General features: G+C 48.7%; 1 protein-coding gene across 1 annotated transcript in view; it reads left to right on the forward strand.

Moving 5' to 3' along the window:
• The window catches only part of EHMT2 (euchromatic histone lysine methyltransferase 2), a 346,377-nt gene that overhangs the window by 54,331 nt on the left and 267,309 nt on the right, over positions 1-24,737 (forward strand). The window contains exon 8 of the mRNA XM_069635011.1: positions 8,231-8,410. Coding sequence (XP_069491112.1) covers positions 8,231-8,410 — 180 coding nt within the window. The remainder of the gene's footprint in view (positions 1-8,230; positions 8,411-24,737) is intronic.

Genomic DNA, 24,737 nt, shown 5'->3' on the forward strand with positions numbered 1-24,737 from the left:
CAGGCCCTTCTCGGAAAGCCCTCGGCCCGCCCCGCGGGTGGACGCGAGGACCGGGGACACGGGCCCCGAGCGGGATAAGGACGCTGGTGTCTGCGCCCCCGGGCGGGCTCTGGTGCGAACGGGGTAGCCGCGGATGGCCCCCCGCAGTAGCGGACTCGGGCGAGTGCTCCGCCGGCTCCCGCGGTGTGGAGTGCGGGAGGCGCCGTGACACGGGCGGCCCCCGCTGCCAAGCGGAAACCCAAAAGCCGCCCGCCCAGGGCCAACGCAGCACGGCAGGGCCGGAGCCGCAGTGAGGCCCGGGGAAATTCCCTCCCCCAGCGAAGTACCTTCTGGTCCCCCCGAGGCCTGGAACCGAGGGAGAGACGGACGACGGCGACGGGGCTTGAGGACCCGGAGGGCTCTTGACAACGGTCCGCCCCTCCCCCCCGAATCCAGAGGTCCAGCGCAGCTACGCCGACGGAACCACCTGAGACTCACCCCCGGTAGGTGGAGGCCCCTGCACTAACTCGCAGGGCGTGTGCCCGCCAACAGCCCCCCAGGAGCCGACAGAGCTAGGGAACGGACCCAGGTGCGAGGCCCCCACCTGGCCCTCGTGGGGCGTGTGCCCGCCTGGAGGTCCCCCTCAACCGCCCAGGCCCACCAGAGGGCCCGATTCCGGCCCCCACTGATCGGGCCCGGAGGACATTCCCAGTGGCCCAGAGTTAGGGGTAGACAACGAAACAGGTGCGTGGAATGCCTGTATGAACTGGCGGGAGGCCTTGCAATCCTTTCGCTACAAAGGGGTTGGGAAAAATAGCGAGAACCCCACAATCCACGGGGCCATGGCCCACCCGGAAACTCCAACGCATTCCGCCACGGCCATGGAGAAGGGATTTGCATCCATACTCCAGGAGATCCGGGATATGCGGTCCGACATCGCGCAAAAGCTGGAAAAAATGGACAACAGGGTGGACAAGATGGAGGACAGGCTCCTGCGCGTGGAGACCGACCAGTCGACCTCAGCCATCCAGGAAGTGCAAATGGAAATGCGGCTGGCTGCCCTGGAGAAGAGGGACGAGGAAAGGGCCAGACAGATGGACGACTATGAAAATAGGGAAAGGAGGAACAACCTTAGATTTTTTGGGGTTCTGGAAGTGGAAGGGGAGACGGAGAGAGACTTAATCCGGGTGGTGCGAAACATAATCACCCTCCTCTTTGCCAAAGAAATGACAACGGAATTGACATTCGACCGCGTGCACAGAGCGGGCGGCAGAGCGGGAAACCCCCGATCGATCCTTGCGCGATTCCATTACTATACGGACAAGGCTAAGGTCCTGGAGGAGGCAAGGAAAGCAAGGGTGATTTCCTACAACGGTGCAGAGATCTCGATATTCCAAGACCTCTCAGCCTACACCCTGGCGAAGCGGAGAATGTGCCGCCCCCTAACACAACTACTAAAAGACAAAGGAGTACGCTACAGGTGGGGGTATCCATTTTCCCTGACCTTTGAATACATGGGCCAACGGACGTCGCTAACCACGGAAGAGGACATAAGAGGGGCCATTCAGGACTATGTGACTGAGCCCACCACCAGAAGAGGCCCGGTGGGCCTGGCGAGATTGGGGGAGGGGCCCCCAGACCGTCCCGGGTCCAGGAGGAGGAAAACCGGCTCAAGAAAATGTAGGAAGCTTAACACCCCTCCGACTGCGAGGGAGGGGGAGCGCAACGACACAGATGACTGAGAACAGGGACGACTGGTCCACGGGGGATTCAGCGCAACGATGGTCCGGTTGATCACACATTTCCCCAGGACAGCAAGTAAGGTGGGGACGAAGTTGGGGGAAAAATTGGGGGGGGGGGGCTCATAACAACGAGCTTAGCTCAGCGTGCCCGGACGGATAGGGCAGACTGGTGGTCCGGCCTAATGCCAGGAATGGCGGAACTAAATGGCTGGACGCCGGGGAGGGGGGGGTCGAAGTTGCCAGGGGGTTGTTGGTTGGGAAGGGGGTTAGGGGAAAAGTTGAGGGAATGTCCGAATAATGCCCGACCAGTCCGACCAGTGCGACTTCGGGAGCAAATAACGAACAGTGTTGTTAAGCAGGTGTCCAACAGCTTTGATGGCTTAGATTATGGCTGACTGCCAACCGGCTCTGGGGGTGGGCTCCCTGAACGTGCGGGGCTTGAACACACCCACCAAGAGGTCCCTGGTTTGTCGTGAATTCAGGAGGGCGAAGCTGGACCTCCTGTTCTTACAAGAGACACATTGGGCGAGAGGGAAGGAACCCAAAATGAGAGGGGGAGGTATAGGGGAGGTCCTATATGCATCCCATAAGGGGAAGAAAAGAGGGGTGGCTATCCTGGTCGCCAGGGGCCTCCGCTTCACTAATGAGGCTACCATGCAGGACCCCGAGGGTCGCTTTCTACTGGTGAGGGGAACTCTACAAGGAGCCCCCCTGACACTGGCTGTAGTGTATGGTCCGAATGAGGGCCAGGCCCAGTTCTGGGAAGAGGTCAAGGAGAAGCTAATATTATTCGTAAGGGGCACGCTAGTGGTGGGGGGAGATTTTAACATGGTGTTGGACCCATCCATGGACAGGAAGAGGGTGGGCCCCCAGGACCCCAGACCCGCGGAGGAACCCACGGCGCGAACCTTCTGGAGAGTGAATGAGGAGTTGGGTCTCGTGGACTCAATCCCGTCTCCCAGAGCAGGGGTCCCCTCTTTTACGTATTACTCAGCCATCCATGCCTCGTTCTCGAGGATAGACTATATCTTGGTGGATGAAACCCTTCGCCCGCACGTTACAGGCTATAGGGTCGATCCTGTACCCTGGTCCGACCATGACATGGTAAGGGTGACAATATCGGGGGGATGGTGTAAAGAGCGCAGGGGCCGCTGGAGATGCAATGATGCCCTACTGAAGAACGAGGCTCATGCCCAGGAGATCGCGGACGCCATAACAGAATTTTTTGAGTTAAATGACAATGGGGAAGTAGGCACGCACACGCTCTGGGATGCTTTCAAGGCGACTCTTCGTGGCATCCTCATCCAAAAAGGTGCAAGGGTAAAAAGGGAGAGGGAGGCCCAGGAGAGGACCCTGCGGGAAAAAATTGCCCATCTCCAACCGAGGGGTTCCCCAGACCGGGTCCCGGACCGCGATCGAGTGGCCGCTCTGGAAGATTTATAGACTCCAGCTGAAAGACTTACTTATCCACAAAACGGAGAGAAGTCTTCAGATGGTAAAACAAAAGTATTACGAGAAGGGGGACAAAGCGGACAGGATCTTGGCTTGGAAGTTGAGGGAGGTCCAGAGGAGCAGAATGGTGAGGGAAGTGAGGGACGCCCAGGGAACTTTGGGTTGCGAGTCCTCCCATATCGGAGGGGCCTTTCGCCAATATTATAAGACCCTGTACTCATCCGAATACGACGAGGGAAACGCCCCGATAGAGAATTTCTTGAGCTCCGTTCGGCTCCCAGCTCTATCCAGGGAGATGTCCGAGGGGCTGGAAGGGCCAGTGACCGAAGATGAGGTGGACAAGGCCATAGGTGGGATGAAAGCAGGCACCTCCCCCGGGGACGATGGGTTCTCTGTCTATTTTTATAAAAAATTCCGATCTTCCCTAATCCCATACTTGGTGAGGGTCTTCAACTCGGTGCTAGAGGGGGGAGCTCTCCCCGACTCCATGATGGGGGCCATCATTGCGGTACTACCTAAGGAGGGGAGGGACCCCACAGAATGTGCCTCTTACCGCCCTATATCACTGCTTAACACTGACGTTAAGATACTGGCAAAGGTGGTGGGGAGGCGGATAGAGGGAGTACTTCCGAAACTAGTCCATGGGGACCAGGTGGGGTTCATCAGTGGGAGACAGGGTTCGGACAACATACGCAAGACCATAGATCTATTCCACTTTGCGCAACAGTCGGACCTTAACGCAAGTGTCCTCTCTCTGGACTCAGAGAAGGCGTTCGACAGAGTCGAGTGGCGATACATGGATCTCCTCCTGAGGAAGATGGGTTTTGGGGCTCACATTATGAGCTGGGTAGCAGCCCTTTACAGAGCTCCCACGGCAAGGGTCCAAGTGAATGGAGAGTTGACCGATGCTTTCCCTCTCTCCCGAGGGACGAGACAGGGGTGCCCTCTCTCCCCTCTGATATACGTCCTTACGATAGAAGCCCTGGCTATAGCCATCAGGGCCCACCCAGGGATTAAGGGGATTAGCAGGGGGGAGGTGGAATTTAAACTCTCCTTGTTCGCAGATGACATTCTGGTCTACCTGGTAGACCCTAGCTCCTCGCTCCCCCCCTGCTGGACCTGATAACGGAATTTGGCCGCTTCTCGGGCCTGAAGATTAATGCCTCGAAATCGGTCCTGCTCCCCATGAGACTCCGAGACCCGGGGCTAGACCCCCTGGATGGACTCCACGGGATTGCAATGGGGAAGGCTAAAATCCGATACCTGGGGGTTCTCCTCACACGGGATTTAACTAAACTGGCCACTGCGAACTATGACCCCATAATAGAAGGGATCACATCGGACTTGAGGAGGTGGGGAGGGATGGTCCTCTCTTGGTATGGCAGGATGATGGCGGTCAAAATGAATGTACTGCCGCGGCTCCTATACCTTTTTACGGCACTTCCAACCGGCGTCCCACAGCAGACTTTCAGGGTGTTACAGAACTCCACTCGGGACTTCATATGGCAGGGGAAAACCCCGAGGACCAGGAGGACTACGCTGACGCTGCCCAGGGAGGAGGGAGGGTTTGGACTCCCGGACTTCTGCCTGTACTTTCGGGCTGCTCAGCTACGAGTCCTCCTGGAACACATGAAGGAGGGAATGGGGACGTACTGGTCGTATCTGGAGGATATGGACACCCACCCCCTGAAGGTACGCGACCTCCTGTGGGCCCCACGGAGAACAATCCCGAGTCACTTGAAAGCCCACCCGACCTTGGAAGTCCTCTGGGACATTTGGAAGGAGGGTCCTCAGACGGCGCACCTCACTACATGGCCATCCCCGATGTCTTCCCTCTGGGGGCGCCCCCTCAACCTGGGTAGCAAAGGGTTCAGGTCCACCCAAGTCTGGTCGGACAAAGGTCTGGAATGGGCGGGACAGCTGTTCAGGCAGGGTGAATTCCTGCCCTATGAAGAATTGAGAGACGCACTCGGCCAGGGATCCCTGTCTATCTTTGAGTACCTCCGTTTGAAGGGTATATTATGTGACCAATCATGGGGCTCCAGTCTGAGTAGACAGCTAACTCCCTTTGAAAAGCTCATAGATGCAGCAACCTCAAGGAAGGGGGCGGTTTCCAGCATGTATAAAATTCTCAATACGTACGACCTCCAGGGAAGGAGAACCTTCCGCAAGTTCTGGGAGGAACTGGCGGGAGAGGAGATTTCAGAGGACTCCTGGTCGAGAATATTAAAAATCGCCTTCCATGGGAACCTCTTCACGGCCGATATGGAACACAATTTCAAGGTGCTGCAAGGGTGGGATAGGGACCCAGTGAAATTGTCTAAGATGTTCTCGGGGGTGTCCCCACTGTGTCCGAGGGGATGTGGACAAACAGGCTCCAGGAGCCATATGTGGTGGCACTGCCCCAAGGCACAGGTGTACTGGGGGCTGGTGAGGGGCTGGATGGCGGAAGTGATAGAGGAACTCTTACCTCTCAATCCTCTGACGATGCTGTTGGGCCTCCCCCCAGAGGAAGTTGAAGTCCACAGGTACCCGAGGATGTGGGAGACAATGCTGCGGGCGGGCAGAGTAGCCCTCGCACAAAAATGGAAAAGCCCGGAGCCACCCTCCAAGGAAGAGTGGATGAAAAAGGTTAAAAACATGTTTATAATGGATAAACTGACTGCCATGGTGAACAATGACATCAGCGCTTTCCTCACAAACTGGTATGGAATCATGGGGTTGGGAGGTCCACTGATCCTTCCGGTGTGAGAACTCGGTCCCAATGGGGCGATCCAAGCAGAGAGCAGTACTTCAGCGGACAGGGATGCTCAGCACCCGGGGCGAGACGGCATCAGGCCTAACGGTGTTAAGGGCATCAGCAACATCACACTTGGAGGGAGAACACACTGCGAGTCTCCCGGCACAACAGACTTGGCTTGGGCACAGGACAGGGGGGGGTGGGCACAAGTTGGGGTGGTGGGGGTGCGGGGTGGGGGGACATGGGGAAACTGTTTTTTCTGTAAACCTGAATAAAAATTGAAGTTTAAAAAAAAAAAAGGTCACCCATAAAGAGTAAAAGAAAGGGTGAGGGGGGAAAATATTCCCACTCACCCAGAAACAAGGAGAAATAATCACCAAGTCCAGCAAAAGGTTCTGGGGTTGACGCAGATGAGATTTATCACATAAATCATACCAACACCCACCCGCATAGTCAAGTAGATTTTATGAAGGTCAAGTGCCAGTTGTATGGTACTCGATCTTCATGTCAAGTTTAGGGATGCTTCAAAGCTTTATTTGACTTTTACTGCAGGCATACCTTGTTTGCATTAAATGGTAAATATGTTTCACTGTGTGTGTGGCTTGCCTCTGGTTGGCAGCATTGCGCCGCTGGAAAACTATCTTTATAGTTAAATAATGTCTAAATTTCATTGCGATAATGCACGTTTTTATAATCTTTTTTTCACTGACCTAATATCGCCAGAGTTGTCGCTAACAGCTACTCTGATTCCTGCGTTTCCTTTCCTGGAATGCCATCAAATGGATATTTTAGCATAACAAGCCAGAGAAACAATGTGTTCTGCTTGCTAAATCAACACTTTCCAACATATAAGATTAATTATGTTTGTCTAATGTTTTTGAAGTAAATGTTTATGGGGGGAAAACCCCCAAACCTGCCTTAATGTCCCTACCCAAGATTGACCTGAACGAGTAACCGGAAACCCACTAGGTACAACCAACCCTAATCCACTGAACCCACACCAGAAGTACATACCATTGAGTGACAACCAAAGACTCATGCCAAAGACCTCGTCAAACTGACCGACTTACTAACCCATTTCTCCCCCCCTTCCTGCTCCTCCAACATAACCAACGCCACTACACATGACTAGGGGCTAGCAACACCACACATAAACACACTGAGAATTAATCTAATGCTTACACCCTAACATACCTCTGAGACTCTGGAAACAACACTGGAGGCAAACGCCCTGCACATCGTCCATAAATCCATCGACTCAACACAGATGCAAACCAACATTATATACTCCACACTTAACAGCCATCCGCGACTCAGGACCCCATATGGATACAACTAACCAGTGCGCACAACCACAAACCACACTGTAACATCACGGCAAACACACCCACTAGTACACATCCGAGGCACTGAGTCCTACCCATACGGTTACATCACACAGGGCCTGCCGATCGAACTCCTGCATGTAAGACAACCCTCACAGACGCCAGTGCCTCCTGGTTCTGAATCTATTCTATTATCCTATCCCCACTAACACACCTAGCCCTCTTCTGTTACAGAGCCACGTGACTACATGGAGAATGTCCTTGGGTGGTAGCGGTGCATGGTTTAAATCAAGATAACATAAAATAACCCTCTACAACCTATTCCTTACCTGCATACTAAAGTTATTTCCTGAACCAACCTTCCACACAAGATTTTTTCCCAAACAAAATGTATTCAAATCAATCTATTTTGTTCACTTTATTTTCAATTCAGTGTTTATGCACCAATAATGACTGGATACCCCACATATGAAGTGTGCTTATGGTGACATGCACAATTTAAAAGAAAGCACTGGTAAATATGTTCTCACCCGTTCCCATGGGGCAAGAGCAATTCCCTTAGGTCAAGTACATAAATTAAAGAACTTGACCTGCATGGCCAGTGGTAGTTTTAAGAATTTGCATCGTCTGCTTCCTGATAATGCGGTTGGTGCTTCTCTAAAACATCGTAAAAGCACATGGATGTCACGCACTTGGCGAGAACGCTATGTGTAAGCCTCTTAAATACAAGCACCTGAAATAAAGTTGTTTTCATTTGTGGCAGCGTTATTTTTAAAAGTGGAATGGCAGGAGTTTAGGCCTTTTAGCAGAAGTGGAGAACATTTATGCCGAAAGGTGGGAGTTACTACCCCAATAAGGTCGAAGAGGTGGGGGGCTATAACATGGGCTAGGGCTTTATATTGGCTGTGGAGGGCTGGGTAGAAGGTGACATTGTGAGACTGACCGAAAAACAAAGACCTCATTAACCTCCTTCTTCATTGTATTTTATGCAGTCTGAGGAAGAAATACCCATAGACCAAATGAGCGGTGAAGAGGAGGAAGAGGAGGAGGAGGAGGAGGAGGAGGAGGAGGAGGAAGAGGATGAGGAAGAGGAGGAAGGAGAGGAGGAGGAGGAGGAAGAAGAAGAAGATGACGAGGAAGGGGATGTAGCATCTGGTAATCTGTCAGACAGGGTAAGTTGCACAGGCTGTGAAGCCTTATCTCTACTGTGGCAGAGAGTCTGATCTTTTACAGGCTGTTGGCCTTAGTTTCGCAGTGATGAAAGCCTGCTGGGAACACCTTTTTCACTCTCTGCTCCTAAGCATGTATTGTTATGCATGTGCATTTGAAAGTAGGTCCTAAACCTTGATTCCATTAATTCCCTGTCATTTTTGCTTTTTCCACTCCCGGTTCACATCACTGACCACTTTATTTCAGCCTTACTGGTGATGTTACTCTGTGTATGTGTACACCAGAGTCCCTAATATGTTCACATCTTTGTGCCACAAGAGCACCCTGTAGTCTGTTCCCATGAGCAAATCTCCCTGCTCAATTCCTTTGATGTACTCAATGACTGGTGGCAGCTGTTGGTAATACTTTAGAAGGCTGTTGGCGGTTGCAGCTGTTTTGTGATTAAAATGGCCGAGTGGATCTAGAAATCCAGTGATACTCCTGTAGGGGGCTTCGTTTACCTGTTGAGAATGAAATGCAAGAATGTGCCATATTTGGAGATGGCACACCTGAGAATTCCGGTTGGCAGATCAGGGTAAATGTATCCTACTTGGGTTGTCCTTAAAAGCTTCTGCACGACTGAGAAATGTAACTAAAACCTCATTAGTTCAGGTTTATGTTGACAATACAGTTTGTGCCTGTAATTATTGCCTTAAATTTTATTTTATATTCTTTATATTTTGTTTTGAACATATAGACTTTTTCTTCAGCTACAGTGGCAAATATGTATTTCATTTTTACAAGAAAATGTTTTGGGCCACAGTGAGGTGCTCTGCTTAAACAATGAATTCAGAAGTGCAAAGAACGTTCAGGAAGGGGCGAGTTGTTGGGTAAGATTTTCATAAATGTGAATAATCTTACTTGCCTGTGTCAACCACAGAAGTTTTTGCTTGGACTTGGTAATTATTTCTCTTTGTCCACAGGAGAGTGGGAATCTATTTCCCCTCTCATCCGATCTTTTACTCTTTCTTTTTTTTTGAGTGACCTTTTGTGTGCCCTTTTAACTTGTAGGCTTCATGTCTTTTTTTTTTATGGCAGCACACTGCTCCTTATGGGCAGTGTTGCTGGGTTGCCTTTGGGCTTCCCTTTTTATTTTCTCTCTATGTTGGGTGAACTACAGTTCCCAAGAGGTGCAGTGAGATTTCCATCCCTTTTACATTTTGTGAGCCAGCACACCCCACCTTATGTGGAGTGCTGGGGAGGTTCAGTGTGTCTCCTTTCTCGCTTACCTGGTAACATTTGTGTTACATTTGCAAGTTAACTTGAATGGCTGGTGGCAATGATTCAATTTTAGTGACTTATTACTCGCAGGCTGTCAAATCCTCTGCGGTAATGCACAGGAGGCCTACCATTCTGCTAGAATGGTGGGCTCCTTTTTTTGTTCTCCATTTTAAGTTTCATTGTTGTTTTGTGTGACGTCTTCTGCCATCCCAGGTGGAAAGGACCCTGGTCTTATTTTGTCTTTGGCAGTAATCCCTTGTATTCACTGCCAAGACTCTAGCGTGTCTGCAAAGGCAAGAAGCGAGGGAGGAGTCCGAAACTCTGCAGTTCTTTGTCTTCAAGCTTGCCTGCTGGAATCCAGTTCCAACTGGGAAGTTGGCTGTCCTGAACGGACTGCCATCCCCTCCAGTTGTAATGTTGCACGCCTGTTTGTCTGGGTTCCTGGATAAAAGTCTGATTCTGGAAGCTGAAGAGGTAGTCGACCACTGGAAGAGGAAGATGAAGAGACACCGGCTGAGACTATTTCCAGCGACCAGAGAGACTGCTGTGTAACCTGAGCCGGTGTAGTCCTTCCTTCCAAGTGACCTGGGGACTTTCGAAAACGACGACCCCGACCCAGAGCCTGGTGTGATCCACTGACTCAAGAAGACCTGCAATTTGAGCCATCCCACACCGTGCTGCAACCTTGCAGGGCTGCAATACCCTGGGACCTCGATCCATTGTGCAGTGCCTAGTCTTCCGAAACGAGCTGAAACTTTGGTGGCATTCTGCTGCACCTTCAGAGACGGGACTCAAGTCCTTGAAGCCCCCTCACCAGACTGCTGGACCAGATTATAGACGAGAATCCGATATTGTCTTTTCCTGGCTCCTGAAAAGGACGCCAAAACCACAGAACAGCATCCAGCTGCCAAGAAACATTTGCTTGTAGCTTTCCCTGTTGATCCCTGCTGAAGGATCCCTTCCAGTGTCCTGTTTTCAGTCTTCACAACAAGGAATTCATCCACCAGGTTTTTGGCTGCAGATCCTGAAGTCCTCCTGCTGCAAACTCTGTGCTGAGGTACTGTTGGCTTGGGTATTACTTACCTTAAGTTTCTTGTGATTTATGTGTAGCTTTGGGTTGTTTCTTGTGATTGGCAGTCCTCACATCCAGTTTACCCAGGCCCACTGCTGGAATCCTCCTTTGGGTGTCTTCTCTGAAGTCCCTGGACCCTTTCTATCACTCTAAAGTGAAATACTTGTTTGAGCAGTCTTCCCCAGGAACTCTGACTTTTGCTGCTATTGTTCCTATCCTGGCCGGTCTGTTGGATACTAGAGACTTTGTAACCCCCCGCCCCCCTTTCTGCCACTAAGAACACTCATGCTCCAAGAAAAGGGAAAAGACTAAGTGTTTGAAAGTTACTTACTTGTGAAAGAGTTGGTGGGTAACACTCACTCTGAGAGTTGAGCAGTTCTTACTTACCTTGAGTGTGTTTTGCCATTCTGAAAAGTACATCCCCTTTACAGGTTGCTATGATCTAGATTCTAAACTCCTGAATCATGTCTATCTAGAACTCTAGGCTTGGATGTCCTCCAATAGCCTATGCCTTAACAATGACAAGACCGAGCTCCTGATTGTCGCACTCAGGTACACCTTAACAAACTGGATCATAGGTACTCACCCTTCAACATTGACGGCAACTCGATCAAGGTCTCAAAAGAAATTAAAACATTGGGGGTCTGTCTCGACTCTACACTGTCCCTCAAGAGACAAGTCAGTTCGGTGGGAGCCTCCACAGCCTATACCAATAAACTAATCTACAGATGTAAAGCCTACCTGTCCACTAATAGTTAACGCTAGCCAGAGCACTAGCGCTCTCAAAAATTGACTACTGTAACACACTCTTTCTAGGCTCCTCTGAACTTAACCTAAATAGACTCCAGATCCTGAAAAATAACTCACTAAGAGCAGCACTTGGTCTACCAGATCCAGCCACATTTCCTCTCTTAGGCGCATTGCCAATTGGCTTTCTGTTCGTGACAGAATCATTCTCCGCACCCTAACAATTACACACAAGTGCCTTGCGAACACAGCTCCCAAATACCTGTCTGACAAAATCTGTAAGCATCACTCAGCCCGCAACACCAGATCTGCCCTATCTCACGGACTTGCAGTACCTAGGTTCAACCTAAAAACTGCAGGAGGAGCTAGCTTCCCAGTCCAAGCAGCCAAATGCTGGAACTCCATACCCATTGCTTACAGACCAGAGCCCTCCTTCCTGGCCTTCAAATCTGGAATTAAAAACTGGCTGAGCAATAAGCCTCTCCAATAAGGACCTTATCTCTACCTTGCTCCCGCCCAGAACTTATTCTTCATGTTTGCCTGATTGCACTTCTGCCTATGTTATGCTATACACGTTCTTTGTTTCGAGACTTTCTGTAACCATAGGTCCTTCTAATTCCAATTGTGTTTCCATGTATGTATTTCTACCATGTCTCCACTGCTTCCATGTATGTAACTTACAAGCCTTCTTCAGCGCCCAGTTACCTTAGGGTTCGGTGCGCGATATAAATAATAAACAAATACAAAATACGGTATCTAGTCAATTCATCTAAACCCATTCCATCTTATACCATTCCATCGAAATGTTTCCATCTAAAAAATATCCATGTAATGCATGTTTTTGGTGGGTAAAGGGTTAATTTGTGGTTAATTTGTGTTCAGGTGCATTTTAAAGGGTAGAATACAGGGGTTTGAGGGGGGGACCTCACCCCCGCCCCCAAAAAAAAGAAAAACAAATGAAAACCAAAATGCATTAGATGGAAATTATTTAGAGGGAAACATTTCGATGGAGTGGCATTAGATGCAATGGTTTTAGATATAATGACCATAAACCCAAAATACATATAAGGTTATTTTACTCACCTTTTGAATTGGGTCCCCCTCTTTCGAAAAGTAATGCCAACAGGAAAGGCTGTCGCCCCTCTCTGCAGCTCCTCTGCGAGGGATGTCTCAGAGAGGCACATACGCTCTGTCCGCAGCATCAGCGCCGTTCCATGGGCTGCAGATGCCTGGGCGTGCACTATCTGTGCCCAAAGCATGCCACGAGGAGCGTGCTCTACTTAAGATGGCCGCTGCCGGGATCTTCGCCATGGAGACCGCATCAACAAATGATTCAGGACGACCCGATTGGGTCCCACACCTCGTGCTGACCTCCCCATCTGCTTTAAATGGAGGGGAGGCGCGCCGCGAGGCGAAGCCGCCGAGGGAAGGCCAACAGGAAAGGCTGTCGCCCCTCTCTGCAGCTCTCTGCTGCTCTGAGCTGCTGGACGCAGGAATCCATGCCTGCAACAAAGGTAATGGTCGCACTGGCCGCCACATAATACCTGCCCATACTGCTCACCCACCCACCCGACCTCACACGTAGAAACAAGGTCCTTCGGCAGCGCACTGCCATTCAGCAGCCCTGCTCCTACCAGCCCATCGTCGCTATGCGGAACGGTTGCCTCGGTACAAGGTATGCCGACCGAAGCCTCATACCGCCCCGCCAGCCTGCTCGTCTGCCGCATCATCACTAAGATCTTTTCTGATGCCGGATGCAACTCCTGCGCCACCCAAAGGTCCCGCCACCATCACTACTGCCTAGCCCACACAGCTGCTATGAGTCTTATCGACTCGGCTTCCCCCTCCCACAACAGCGGAGCGCACCCGTAAGACATGCACAGCGCCCCCAGAACCTCCTGCTTTGCCGCAACCTGGGGCCGTAAGCTGCTCTGCTACGGACTCCCAGACATTGAGAAAGCTCACACATGACTCTTCCCCACAACAGCCCCAGATGCTGCTAATGATGATAGGCTGGTCAATGATGCCCCCAGTGCCATGTTGGTCAATGATGCCCCCACTGCCATGTATGTCCATGCTGCTAATGATGTTAGGCTGGTCAATGATGCCCCCACTGCCATGTTGGTCAATGCTGCTAATGATGTTAGGCTGTTCAATGATGCCCCCATTGCCATGTTGGTCAGTAGTGCCCCCACTGCCATGTATGTCAATGCTGCTAATGTTAGGCTGGTCAATGATGCCCCCACTGCCATGTTGGTCAATGATGCTAATGTCAGGCTGGTCAATGATGCCCATACTACCATGTTAACCAAATCTGTCACTGAATACTGCAAGCTGACGTCCATCGCCCTACCTACCATGACCACCAACCAAATGCCCACATTACCCACTTCAGCCAAACCCTGTAGCCCCTCCTCCACACTCCTTACCTGCGCCCTGGTGAACGCCCACTCTGTCCCAGCGCACACGCTTGATGTGTATGATCTTATTACCAGAGATAAGCTCGACCTTCTCTTTGTTTGTGAGACCTGGCTACAAGACACCTCTGGACCTGCCCTCTCGCTGGCTGTCCCATCTGGCCACACCATATTTAGGCAGGATCGGCTAGGACAAAGGAAGGGAGGTGTGGCCATCTTAGCCAAGAACACCCTTGACATCAGAAGAATTCAGGGAGAATTGGGACACAACGCTGAATACCTCCTCATCAAACTCAAAACGTCACCCAACGCCACCATCGCCATTCATCTTGTGTATCGCCCCCAGGCCCACCAACTGACTTCCAAGAAACCCTTATCCACTTTCTCTCACACAACCTGAAAAAAACAACCAAAGTAGTAGTACTGGGTGACCTCAATCTAGGGCTAGATGACCCCCATGATGCTAATGCCTCCGCCCTACAAAAAGGACTAGCCACTCTAGGGTTTGTCCAAACCATCACCAAGTCTACTCGCATCAAAGGGCGTACCCTTGATAGGGTTGCGCAACATAATTGCCCCATTCTCCTTTCTACCATCTGCCCCATCCCTCGGTCAGACCATTTCTGTATTAACTTTCACATTGACACCTCCACGGGACCATCTAAACCCACTATCCTTCTCCCTGCCGCACTTTCAAGGAGTTCTAAGAAGCTAACGAAAGATACTGTCCTACCTCACCTTCATGTTCCAGCACTGCAACCACCATTCCCCAATTATCCTGTACTCCTAGCTAACACTTTCAACCAGGTCATAACCACTGCAGTAGACCCCATCGCCCCCGTTACGGCCACAAGAAAACCAAGCATTCCAATGCCTGGTTCTCCCAAGCACTCATGGATCTTCTCTCCAAAAAAAGGGTATTACTTGCCATATGGAAAAGAAACCCTACTGAACCGAACAAAACTGCCTTCAAGACCATTGTGAGAGAATATAAAACAACTATCACATGCCAAAGCAGAATCCTACAACAGAAGGATTAATAATGCAAACTCGGGGACAAAGGAAATCTTTACAATATTCAGGGAACTGGAATCGCCCTCAGCTCCACCATCCACCATTGTCAAAGACGAGACTTGGTGTAACCAAATTCAAGGAGCTGTGCTTGACAAACTCGACTCCCCTGCACACCAAAATTCTAGCCCATCAAGAAGCTCTCTCTTCCCTATTAGCCTCCCACACTGCACCCCCTACATGTAATACATCCAACCAAGTACCAAAATTTGAATTCTCTGTCATGAACGAATCACAAGTCATTGCCCTCATAAAGTCCATTAAGCCCTCCAACTGTAAGGGGGACGCCTGCCCGGCTCACATCATCAAAGACTGTGCTCCAGCCCTCGCCCCCTTTGTTATTGCTTTCATCAACTTGTGCTTGCAATCGTCTCATGTACCCACTTCCCTTTAAAGAAGCCTGGGTCCGACCACTACTAATAAAACCATCTCTCGACCCTTTGATAACTGGGAGCTACAGACCCATTACTACTGTCCCTTTCCTCTTAACGATTTTGGACAAAGCAGCTTACCTGCAAGTTCAAAAATGTATTGAGGACAACCACCTTCTTGGACTTCGCCAGTCCGGCATTCGTCCTCGTCATGGCACCGAAATGGCTCTACTTGACCTGAAAAATCAAATAGATCACCTGAGAGACTCAGGCAAACCTGCGCTCCTTTTCCTAGACCTCTCTGCGGCCTTTGACTTGGTAGAGCATAAAACTCTATGCCACCATCTCTCTTCCACAGCAAACTTCTCCCCAAAGGCATGTGAATGGATCAACTCGTTCCTTCAGGAGAGAGTAATGAAGGTCTTCTCGGAATCCTCTAATGCCATCCCTAGTCCTATCAAATGTGGAGTCCCACAGGGCTCTTGCATAGCCCCACCCTGTATAATCTCTTCACCAGATCCCTGGTCAGAATCCTGGACTCACTGGGCATCTCATATACTAACTATGCAGATGGCACCCAGGTGCTCATACCTATCTATGGGATTATCTAACTGATACGAACACCCTCTACTTCATTTACTCTACCATTCAATCTTGGATGGCAGACAATTGGCTCTGTTTAAACAGTGAAAAAACGGAACTGCTGATTGGATCTCCATTCACACTGAGCAAACTTGCAAAGGAGTATCACGCCTTTACTATTGACAACATCTCCATCACAGTATCACAAGCGATTAAGACACTGGGCGTGTACCTCGAACCAAGCCTGACCATGGACAAGCAGGTCAATGCCATTGCCTCCTCTGCAGCGTATCACTCTAAACTGATCGTAAGGCAATTCTTTCCCAACATAACTGTATTACCATAGCCAGAGCCATCATTGGCTCCAGACTGGACTACTGCAATGCCCTCTTTATTGGAACCTCCCTGTCAGGATTTGCCCCAGAAATCAGGAATGCTTGGTAAAACCACTTTCCCCAAAACAGATGCTGCTACCACATCATCTGCTGCTAGTAATTCGCATCATGCTTTTCCCTGGACTCGTTCTAGTTTCTTTTACACTCACTCCACAAAGTTGCCATGGCGACTATGGCCTCCACTCCATGTTTGTCAAATGATTCAATCTCGGAGAGGCGGAGCTTCGGCAAGTTCGCAGTGACCCGATATAATGCTTCCAGGTTGCCGCATTGCCGCTTCTGATTTTGTTTAGGAATCTAGGCTACGCTCCTGAGTACCTGCTTAGTACTTCCTTGTCCTTGTATCTACCTACCTCGCCCCGTCATATTTCCTTCTGTCTTCTTCCTGTGTTACTACCTGTCCTAGCCTTATCCTCTGCTATCATTCATCACCAGCACGCTGCATGACTTGGAACGCTTACGACCTGTCTTCTGTCTCGAATTGGTTACCACGCTGCCAGCAACAGAACAAGCCGGAACAAACCTCGACCATGTTTTTGCTTTTTGGATTCTAACAAACGCCTTGCTACCAAGTTGCCAGACCCGGAACGTTTGACCATTCTCTTACCTTGCCGTGTGTTTTCCTTTCATCAGCGTGTTGCCATTCTCACGCTGCACCTTGGATACAACATCCGAACAGGAGATCCCACTTCTGTCTACTTCACTTTCGTGTGGTGGACAGTTCTGCGAAGGAGTCCTTCATTTGCCTGAAAGAAACTGCTTGACCCACTATATAGCGCTTGGACTAGAGACTGGCATTTGTGGCGCTAGAGTCGATAGGCGTCCTCGTTCTGTCGGGACAGGCACTAGACTAGAGACCTTTTGCACCCACTTGGGCGTCCTCGTGCCGTCGGGACAGGCACTGGACTAGAGACCTTTTGCACCCGCTTAGGCGTTCTCGTGCCGTCGCGGTTTCAGGTATAGATTGGGTTGCGCAGTATACCTTTCTGGAAGAATACACTCCTCGCCCAATTGGTAAGTTACTTTTGACTCTGTCCTGTTAATCTTGTACTTGTTCATTGTTTTCTCGCAATTACGATCCTAAGCCTGTGTACCTCTGTAATTTCTCTAGTTTTTGTGCGAATCAAGTACGTTGTCATTCGCTGTATCCTACGCTGTTCCTGCCTCCTCAGAAGTCTGGTCTGGTGTTCCATCTTCTGACTCATTGATTCCTTGGTACTTATTTTGGAGGTACAAAGGGGCACATTGGTAGGGAGAACTCGACTACTACACCATGACTTCAACTACTGGTTTCTTGATTCTTGACACTCCCAAAGAAACCTGGCTAAACTCCTGATAGCCCAGAATAATGCCTTAAGCGCCGCAACAGGCATCTCACACAGGGAACACATTTCAGCGGTCAGGAGGCAGGTACATTGGCTACCTATCAAGGAAAGGGTTGTCTTCAAAACACTGGCCCTAACCCACAAATGTCTTCACGGACTCGCACCTAGGTATCTAGCGCAAAGGATCTCCAAACAGCATCCAGACACTCCAGGTCCGCCTATGCCAACCGCATCATGGTTCCTCACACGCGGAAAGTGCATGCTGGGGGTTCGAGTTTCCCAACAATGGCTGCTACTCTTTGGAACATCCTCCCAGATCAGATCAATCGAGTCTCATGCTGCCTTCCACAAAGCTTTAAAAGCTAGGCTCTTTGTCTAAAGGGCTTATCCCAATTTTACATATGCTACTTCACTGAATTTGATACACTATGCTATGTAGAATACTGTACTTGTAATATAACCTTGTAAGCAACTGTCTTTAAGCTTTATTCCTGGGCCGCTTATTGTAACCCTCAAGCAAGCCTTCTTAAGTATCCTTTATAGCCGCTCAGTGCCTGTGGGCTGCAGTGCGCTCTACAAATCCAAAATAAAAATGCTGTTGGCTTCACTTTACTATTTCTTTTAAGATATAAATGTATAATTTTACCAACTGGGTTTTGCTTCCCCTAATTTGCTGTATAACCTGTTTATAATAAGTCTGCCTTACGTTTTACCTGCCTTGAATAGCTGTGTGCCATTCTTAATAAGTGTAAAGAGTTATTGCTTACCTTAGTCTGTGTTCCACTGATCTGAAAAGCAACTGTAATTGTATATTACACCAAAAGGTCTTACTCACCTGGTATATCTGAGGTTATCTTGAATGTAGTTTTAGGTTCATATTGTTCCATGAATTGTGTTCTGTTAGCACATTTCGGAGAAATCTCCCTAATTCCCTCCACCTTAGAGACCCTCAACTTTGATTTTGGATTTTGAGGACTTGATTTTTTTAACCTGGAGAGAGTGCTACCCTTTTTTCCTACTCTCACATGTATTTTAATGTGATTTCTGAACTTGGTGTTTCTTTTGGTTATGGAGCCTGACAAACCCAATAGGCATCATCTTTTACATTGTGTCACACAGCACCTTCAGTGCAGTGGCATTGGGAAGTCTTGCAGATTTCCCAAATGTTTAAATACCTTCTCTGGGATAAACTACTGTTTCCCAGAGCAGTAAAGTGAAATTGACTTTACTTACATTTGTAACTTTCTAGAGCCAGCACACACACGATCTTACAATAGGGTGCTGGAGAGGTTAGCTAGTATCTCCTTTTGTCTAGCTTCTCATGTAACATTTGTGTTACCCTTCCCTCACTGAATGGCTGGTGGCAGTGGTTTGATTTTAACTACCGTGGTGTGCGTTTACCGCAGGCTGCGTTCGCAGCTGCAGTAAAGCACCCAGGGGTGCCATTTTTGTCAAAATGGCCCCGGTCTTCTTTTTTGCCATTTCTTTGTGGAAAGGTCCTTCTTGAGATTTCCTCTGCGCGCCAAACCAGGTTTGGTCCCATTGTTCGTTTTGCCTTTGGCGGGTTTCACGAGTGAAGCCCGCCTCTGGCTCCAGGGTGTCTGGCGTAGGCAAGAAGTGAGGGCGGTGACCGAAACTCCCTGTGCTTAGCCTCCTAGGAGACCCAAATGCACTCTGTGATGATCGGCTGGTTGACTGTCTGGCAAGGATAGCCACCCTGCTGGGTGACTGACAGCTAGGCTGGATTGAATGGGAGAGAACTGAATAAAAGGTGAGGCTTTTGGCTTGGAAGCCAGCCGACCACTGGACAAATGGGCCAAAGAAGAACTTAAGGAGGATGCCTGCTGCAACTCCTGGACAGTTGGTTTGCCCGGTGAAGCCCTGCTGCTGTGCTGAAACTCCAAATTTGTTTCGACAGAGAAGCTCCTGCAAGGATGACGTCTCCCTTTGACTTGGTGGGACCAATCAACTCCAAAGTAAGCCACCTGGGCATTCTCTCAGAGCTAGTTGCATTTCCAAAGGGTTGCTGCTGCAAACCGAAACGCATGGGGGAGGAACACCAGATTGTGTGCATTGCTTTTAAGTTGACCAGGAGCTCCAGGAAGATCCTTCGGACTCCCAGGAAGCATGACTGACCGAGCATTAGCAACCTCAACAGAGTGCAGGACCCGAGAAGCAAGGAAAGTCCATCTCGACAGCCAGAAACTGCAGTGTTGCTATTTGCGGTAGTCACGAGGAGCTGAAACACTGAAGTGCCACTTGTTGGAAAGATTGCTTGTTGCGAGCGGTGACCGTCCCATTGCAGTGCAGGATTTCCCCGAAGTCCTCCCTCTTGTCCCCACGATTGAGGCCCAGGAACAGTGAGATCTGCAGAGCTGCACAGGAACAGAAGTCATCTGCTGCACCTTTTCTTCAATACAAAGGTACTGTAAAGTCTGAGAGAACTTATCTCTCATTGTAGAGTTGCTTGCATCTTCTACTACTCACAAGTCTAAACAGCTTGTGGCCCTACATTGATTCATTATTTTCTTCAAAAACTTCTAAAACATTGTGCAAAGACTTTTCCTACTTGCCTACCAGAAGTGCTTCAGCCCATATAAGACTTTTGCCCATTGACATTGGTTTAACCTGTTATAACTGAATGACTCTGCTAAGTGGATCGAAAAGTATTTGCCTGCTTAAGAATATTTGTGTTCTCAACCTTTTCCTTTAACCAATTTCTAAAAGTATTCTAAATGCAACAGTAAGATATTAATGTCCCCAGTACCCTAGCTATTGAAGTCACCTGAGGGTGTAGGTTCTGACTGTGGGCCATCCCAAAAGGGTCTTTACTGATTTAGAAACAAAGTGTGTGTTTTGAAGTGTATTTAAGTGTTAGTATTATATTGCTCCCTTCTGAAGAAGGCTTACTCCAACTAAATAAATTAATTGTTTATTCAAGAAACCTTGTGTATAAGTGTTTATTTGAATACCTGTCACTGTGAATCTCTGTAACTTCCCTACAGCGCACATGGACCCCTCTTGAGATGAGCCTGGCTGCTCAGCCACACTACCAACCTGTGTAGTACAGACTTATACCAAAGGTTGTGTTCCTATTGCCAGGAGGTCAAGATTATTGTAGTGCACCCTTAGGGTACTGCATACAATACCCAACACTGGTGGCAGGCGGTGAGGATATATTGCAGAGTTGTTACACTAAGAATTTACTTTGATTTTGTTCAACTAAAAACCCTCACAAGGCTAAGCTCCGCTAGAAAAGCAATTGTAACATGCCAGATATGGATAACTTCAGGCAGGAAGCCCTGACTATTTTAACAGTAGAGCAACTGAAAGAAATGTGCAAAATCAGGAATCACCCTGCTAAAGGAAAGAAAAATGAACTAATTGCAAGATTGTTGAATAATCGAAGTCTGGGTAGTAGGCCTGCCACACCTACTAACCCAGGAAATGTGAAAAATGATAATGACGATGATAATTCAGAGTCTAATTCTAATATTGTTGAAGAGTCAGAGGAGTCTCAGTAAGATAGCCCCTCTTTTCCCCAACAGGCCCTTTTGCCTCAACCTGTATCCATAGGGACCCCACAAGGTCCATCACTGAGTCCAGAATTTGTGTCTCTTGAGAAAGTGAGACTTGATTTAGTGTTCAAAAGATTACAAATCCAAGCTGAAACCAAACATCAGGACATCAAACTAAGGGAAATGGAAATGCAACATGCTCTTGAAATGAGGAAATTGTCTCTTGAAAATGTTTCTATCCCAGAGTCTTCTAGGTCTTCCTGAAAGAAGAAGTGAGTATGTATGATGTGAAACTTGATATTTTGGATTGGTTGGGTGCTTTTGAATATAACTATGGGATTCAGGTTTCACAGGGAATCGGTTGATTCCTTGGCTTTTGTCTAGGCTCACCCAGGTTGCAACTGATGCTGTAATGGAGGTGGGGGAACTTGAAAGATTGGAGTATGAGAATGTGAAGCTAGCTTTGATAGCTAAATTTGGGAAAACTCCTTCCCAGTACCTTAAGAGGTTTAGGACCCTCAAAATGACTGATGGTAACCCTTGGGCTACCTGGGTGTGTGAATATTTGAAAGACGTAGATAGTTGGGTTAAAGGTTACAGAGTAACTACTTTTGAAGGAATGAGAAATCTGTTTTTGTTGGAGTCTATTGTTGATGCCTGCTCTCCTGAGCTGAGACAGCACTTGGACTCAAAAGAGATTGAGCCCAAGAAGCTAGCAAAAGCTGCTGAATTGTGGGTTGCCAACCGGGCTACTGAAAATGATTCTGGGGCCACTCAGAATTCTAAAACCTCCCATCCAAAACAGGGGCACAAACATAAGAAGGGTAAGCATTTGGGAAACCAGTTCAGTCTAGTGAAACCTCTGGTGCCAAACCAGAGGGAGGTCAGCGGAAGCCCCCATTTGTCAAAACATTTGCAAAATTATGCTTGTGGGTCAACTGGCCATGTGAAAGGGGATCCCAGATGTAAGGGTAAACCTTCAGGGGTCCACACTGCCTCCCTAGCCTTCATCCCTGAGGGAGAAGTACATATGGCAAGTGGGAACTTTCAACTATTGGCTGAAGACCCCATTGGAGTCTCTGCCAGTGTTTCTTTAGTGTCCCTGGGTCTGTGGAAACAGCAGAATGTAGATGTGTATAACTGTATACCAGATAGTACAAAATAATACTACAAGGACAGTGTACTTTTAAATGGTCAGGAGACCCCTGCCATTAGAGACACTAGGGCCAGCATTACGATGGTGGATGACACCTTTTTCAAACCTGAGGATGTTGCTAAGGCACCCAGAGGCCCTATCCAGATGGTTCCAATACTACAAGCCCTCATCCAGTGAAACAATATGACTGTAAACATACCTGTCGGTGTATAAAGTGAGGTGCCTGGGAGAGTCCTGTTGGGGAATGACTTACAAACTCTCTCTTGGAAATGTATCCGGCACCCCAAGGCCTCCCAGTAAAAGGAAGCAGGAGCAGACGAGGAAGGCCAGAGAGCTCACCTTAAATGACTCTCAGTGGGTTGTTACAGAAGAGCATATAACACCCAGTCCACAGGAAGAGGCAACTTCCATTTCCAGGAAGAAAGAGACAAAGGGGAAACCCAAGGTCTCTGGAAACAAGAAAGATAGCACTCCTGTGCATCAAACCAGGACATTCCCAAGAGGACAGTCCAAGGTCACACCAGTGACTCCTCCACCAGCCGACGGTGAGTATGGGGGTCCAACCAGAAGAGGTTGAATCAGCTACTGATGACACAGAGCTGGAAGAAGACCTTCCTCCTGATGGAGATCTGGATCCTAAAGACCATCCTGTGCTGCAGACTGTGCTTGCAAAAGGTGGCCCCATAAGGCAGACTCGGCAGAGCTCAAGGAGTGTCCTACTCTTGAAGGAATTCACCAACAGGCAGATTCCCAGCTGGAAGGGCAAGAGCCAGGGAAGCACAGGTTGTACTGGGATGGCTTCTTCTACAGTGAACCCTATTAAGCCCACGGGACTACAGAAGACTTGTAGTGCTTCAGGAGGTCAGACCTCAGTTTCTACAGTTAGCTCATGAGATTCCTTTGGCTGGTCACTTAAGCTTTAAGAAGACCAATGAAAGGATTTCTCTTTATTTCTACTGGCCTAAGATGGGGTCTGATATAGATAAATTCTGTAGAAGCTGTCACACTTGTCAGACTTCTGACAAGAGTAGGGCCAAGAATGTGGCACCTTTGTTGCCTCTCCCAGTGGTGGGAGTCCCTTTTGAGAGGGTAGGAATCGACATTTTTGGTCCGTTAGACCCTCCAACATCTTCAGGCAACCGATTTATATCGGTTGTGGTAGACCATGCTACCAGGTATCCTGAAGCCATACCTATGAGGACTGTCACAGATCAGGCTGTGGCTAAGGCCCTACTTGTTATTTTAGCAGAGTAGGTTTTCCTAAGGCGGTTATCTCTGACAGGGGATCCAACTTTATGTCCCACTACATACAAGCCATGTGGAAAAACTGTGGATTAACCTACAAGTTCTCAACAGCCCACCATTCCAAAACCAATGGGTTGGTGGAGAGGTTTAACGGAACTATGAAGAGCATGATAGGTGCTTTAGAAGAACCCCTTTGAAGAAAGTGGGACCTTCTACTGCCATGTCTTCTCTTTGCTTATAGAGAAGTCCCTCAGGAAGGAGTTGGATTCAGTCCCTTTTGAGCTTCTCTATGGTCATCCGGTTAGACGTCCATTGGCCATAATCAAGGAGGGGCTGGAGAGTGCCCCTTCCCACAAGCCAGTGAGACTCACTGACTATGTGTTAGGTCTCCGAAGGAGAATGACACACATGATGACAGAAGCTTCAGATAACTTGAAAGCTGGTCAGGCTCTGGTGAAGCATTGGCATGACCAGAAGGCCAACATGGTTGAGTTTACTCAAGACCAGCTAGTTCTTGTTATGGTACATACAAGGCACAGGGCCTTACAGGACAATTGGATTGGACCCTTCAATGTTGTGGGAAAAGCTGGAGAGGTCAGTTATTTGGTGGACTTGGGCAATCCTAAGGAGGCCCCCAGGGTCTTTCACCCCATGTTAGGACAGTTATTCTGAAGTACAACTAAGGGCTTAGTAAAACCATTCAACTGAGGCTGTACCACCCGAGTTCATGGTAGCGTAGACAGAGCAGCAAGGCTTTTCCTAGGAGGGAGAGAGGGCTGTGTAATCGGTACAAGTGAAATTGTAATACAAATGATCAAATGAAACACTTTGTATTGTAAAAATAAAGGATTTATTTAAATACAGGTAGGCCCAGATAAATCTAGAGGTAAGTAAGCACTAAAACATTAGATGAAATCACAGTATAAAAACGCAACACTATACTTGAAAGTACACAGACCCAAGTATAGACCTTATTTGAAGTACCTAACAGTAGTACTAGGGAAGTCAAAACCTTTTCATACACATTCAGTATAGGTCAAGCCTATTCTTGGGGAGTAAAAACCATTGGTTACTTTTTACAATTACATTCAGTAATGCAAGGGCAGTAGAACGTTCCAGTTGTATAATGATTCTCAGTACAAATCACTTAATCTGTCAACTGGACAATAT

The sequence above is a fragment of the Ambystoma mexicanum genome, chromosome 13 (genome assembly GCF_040938575.1).
Source record: "Ambystoma mexicanum isolate Mex_15411 chromosome 13, UKY_AmexF1_1, whole genome shotgun sequence".
Lineage (NCBI taxonomy): Eukaryota > Metazoa > Chordata > Amphibia > Caudata > Ambystomatidae > Ambystoma > Ambystoma mexicanum.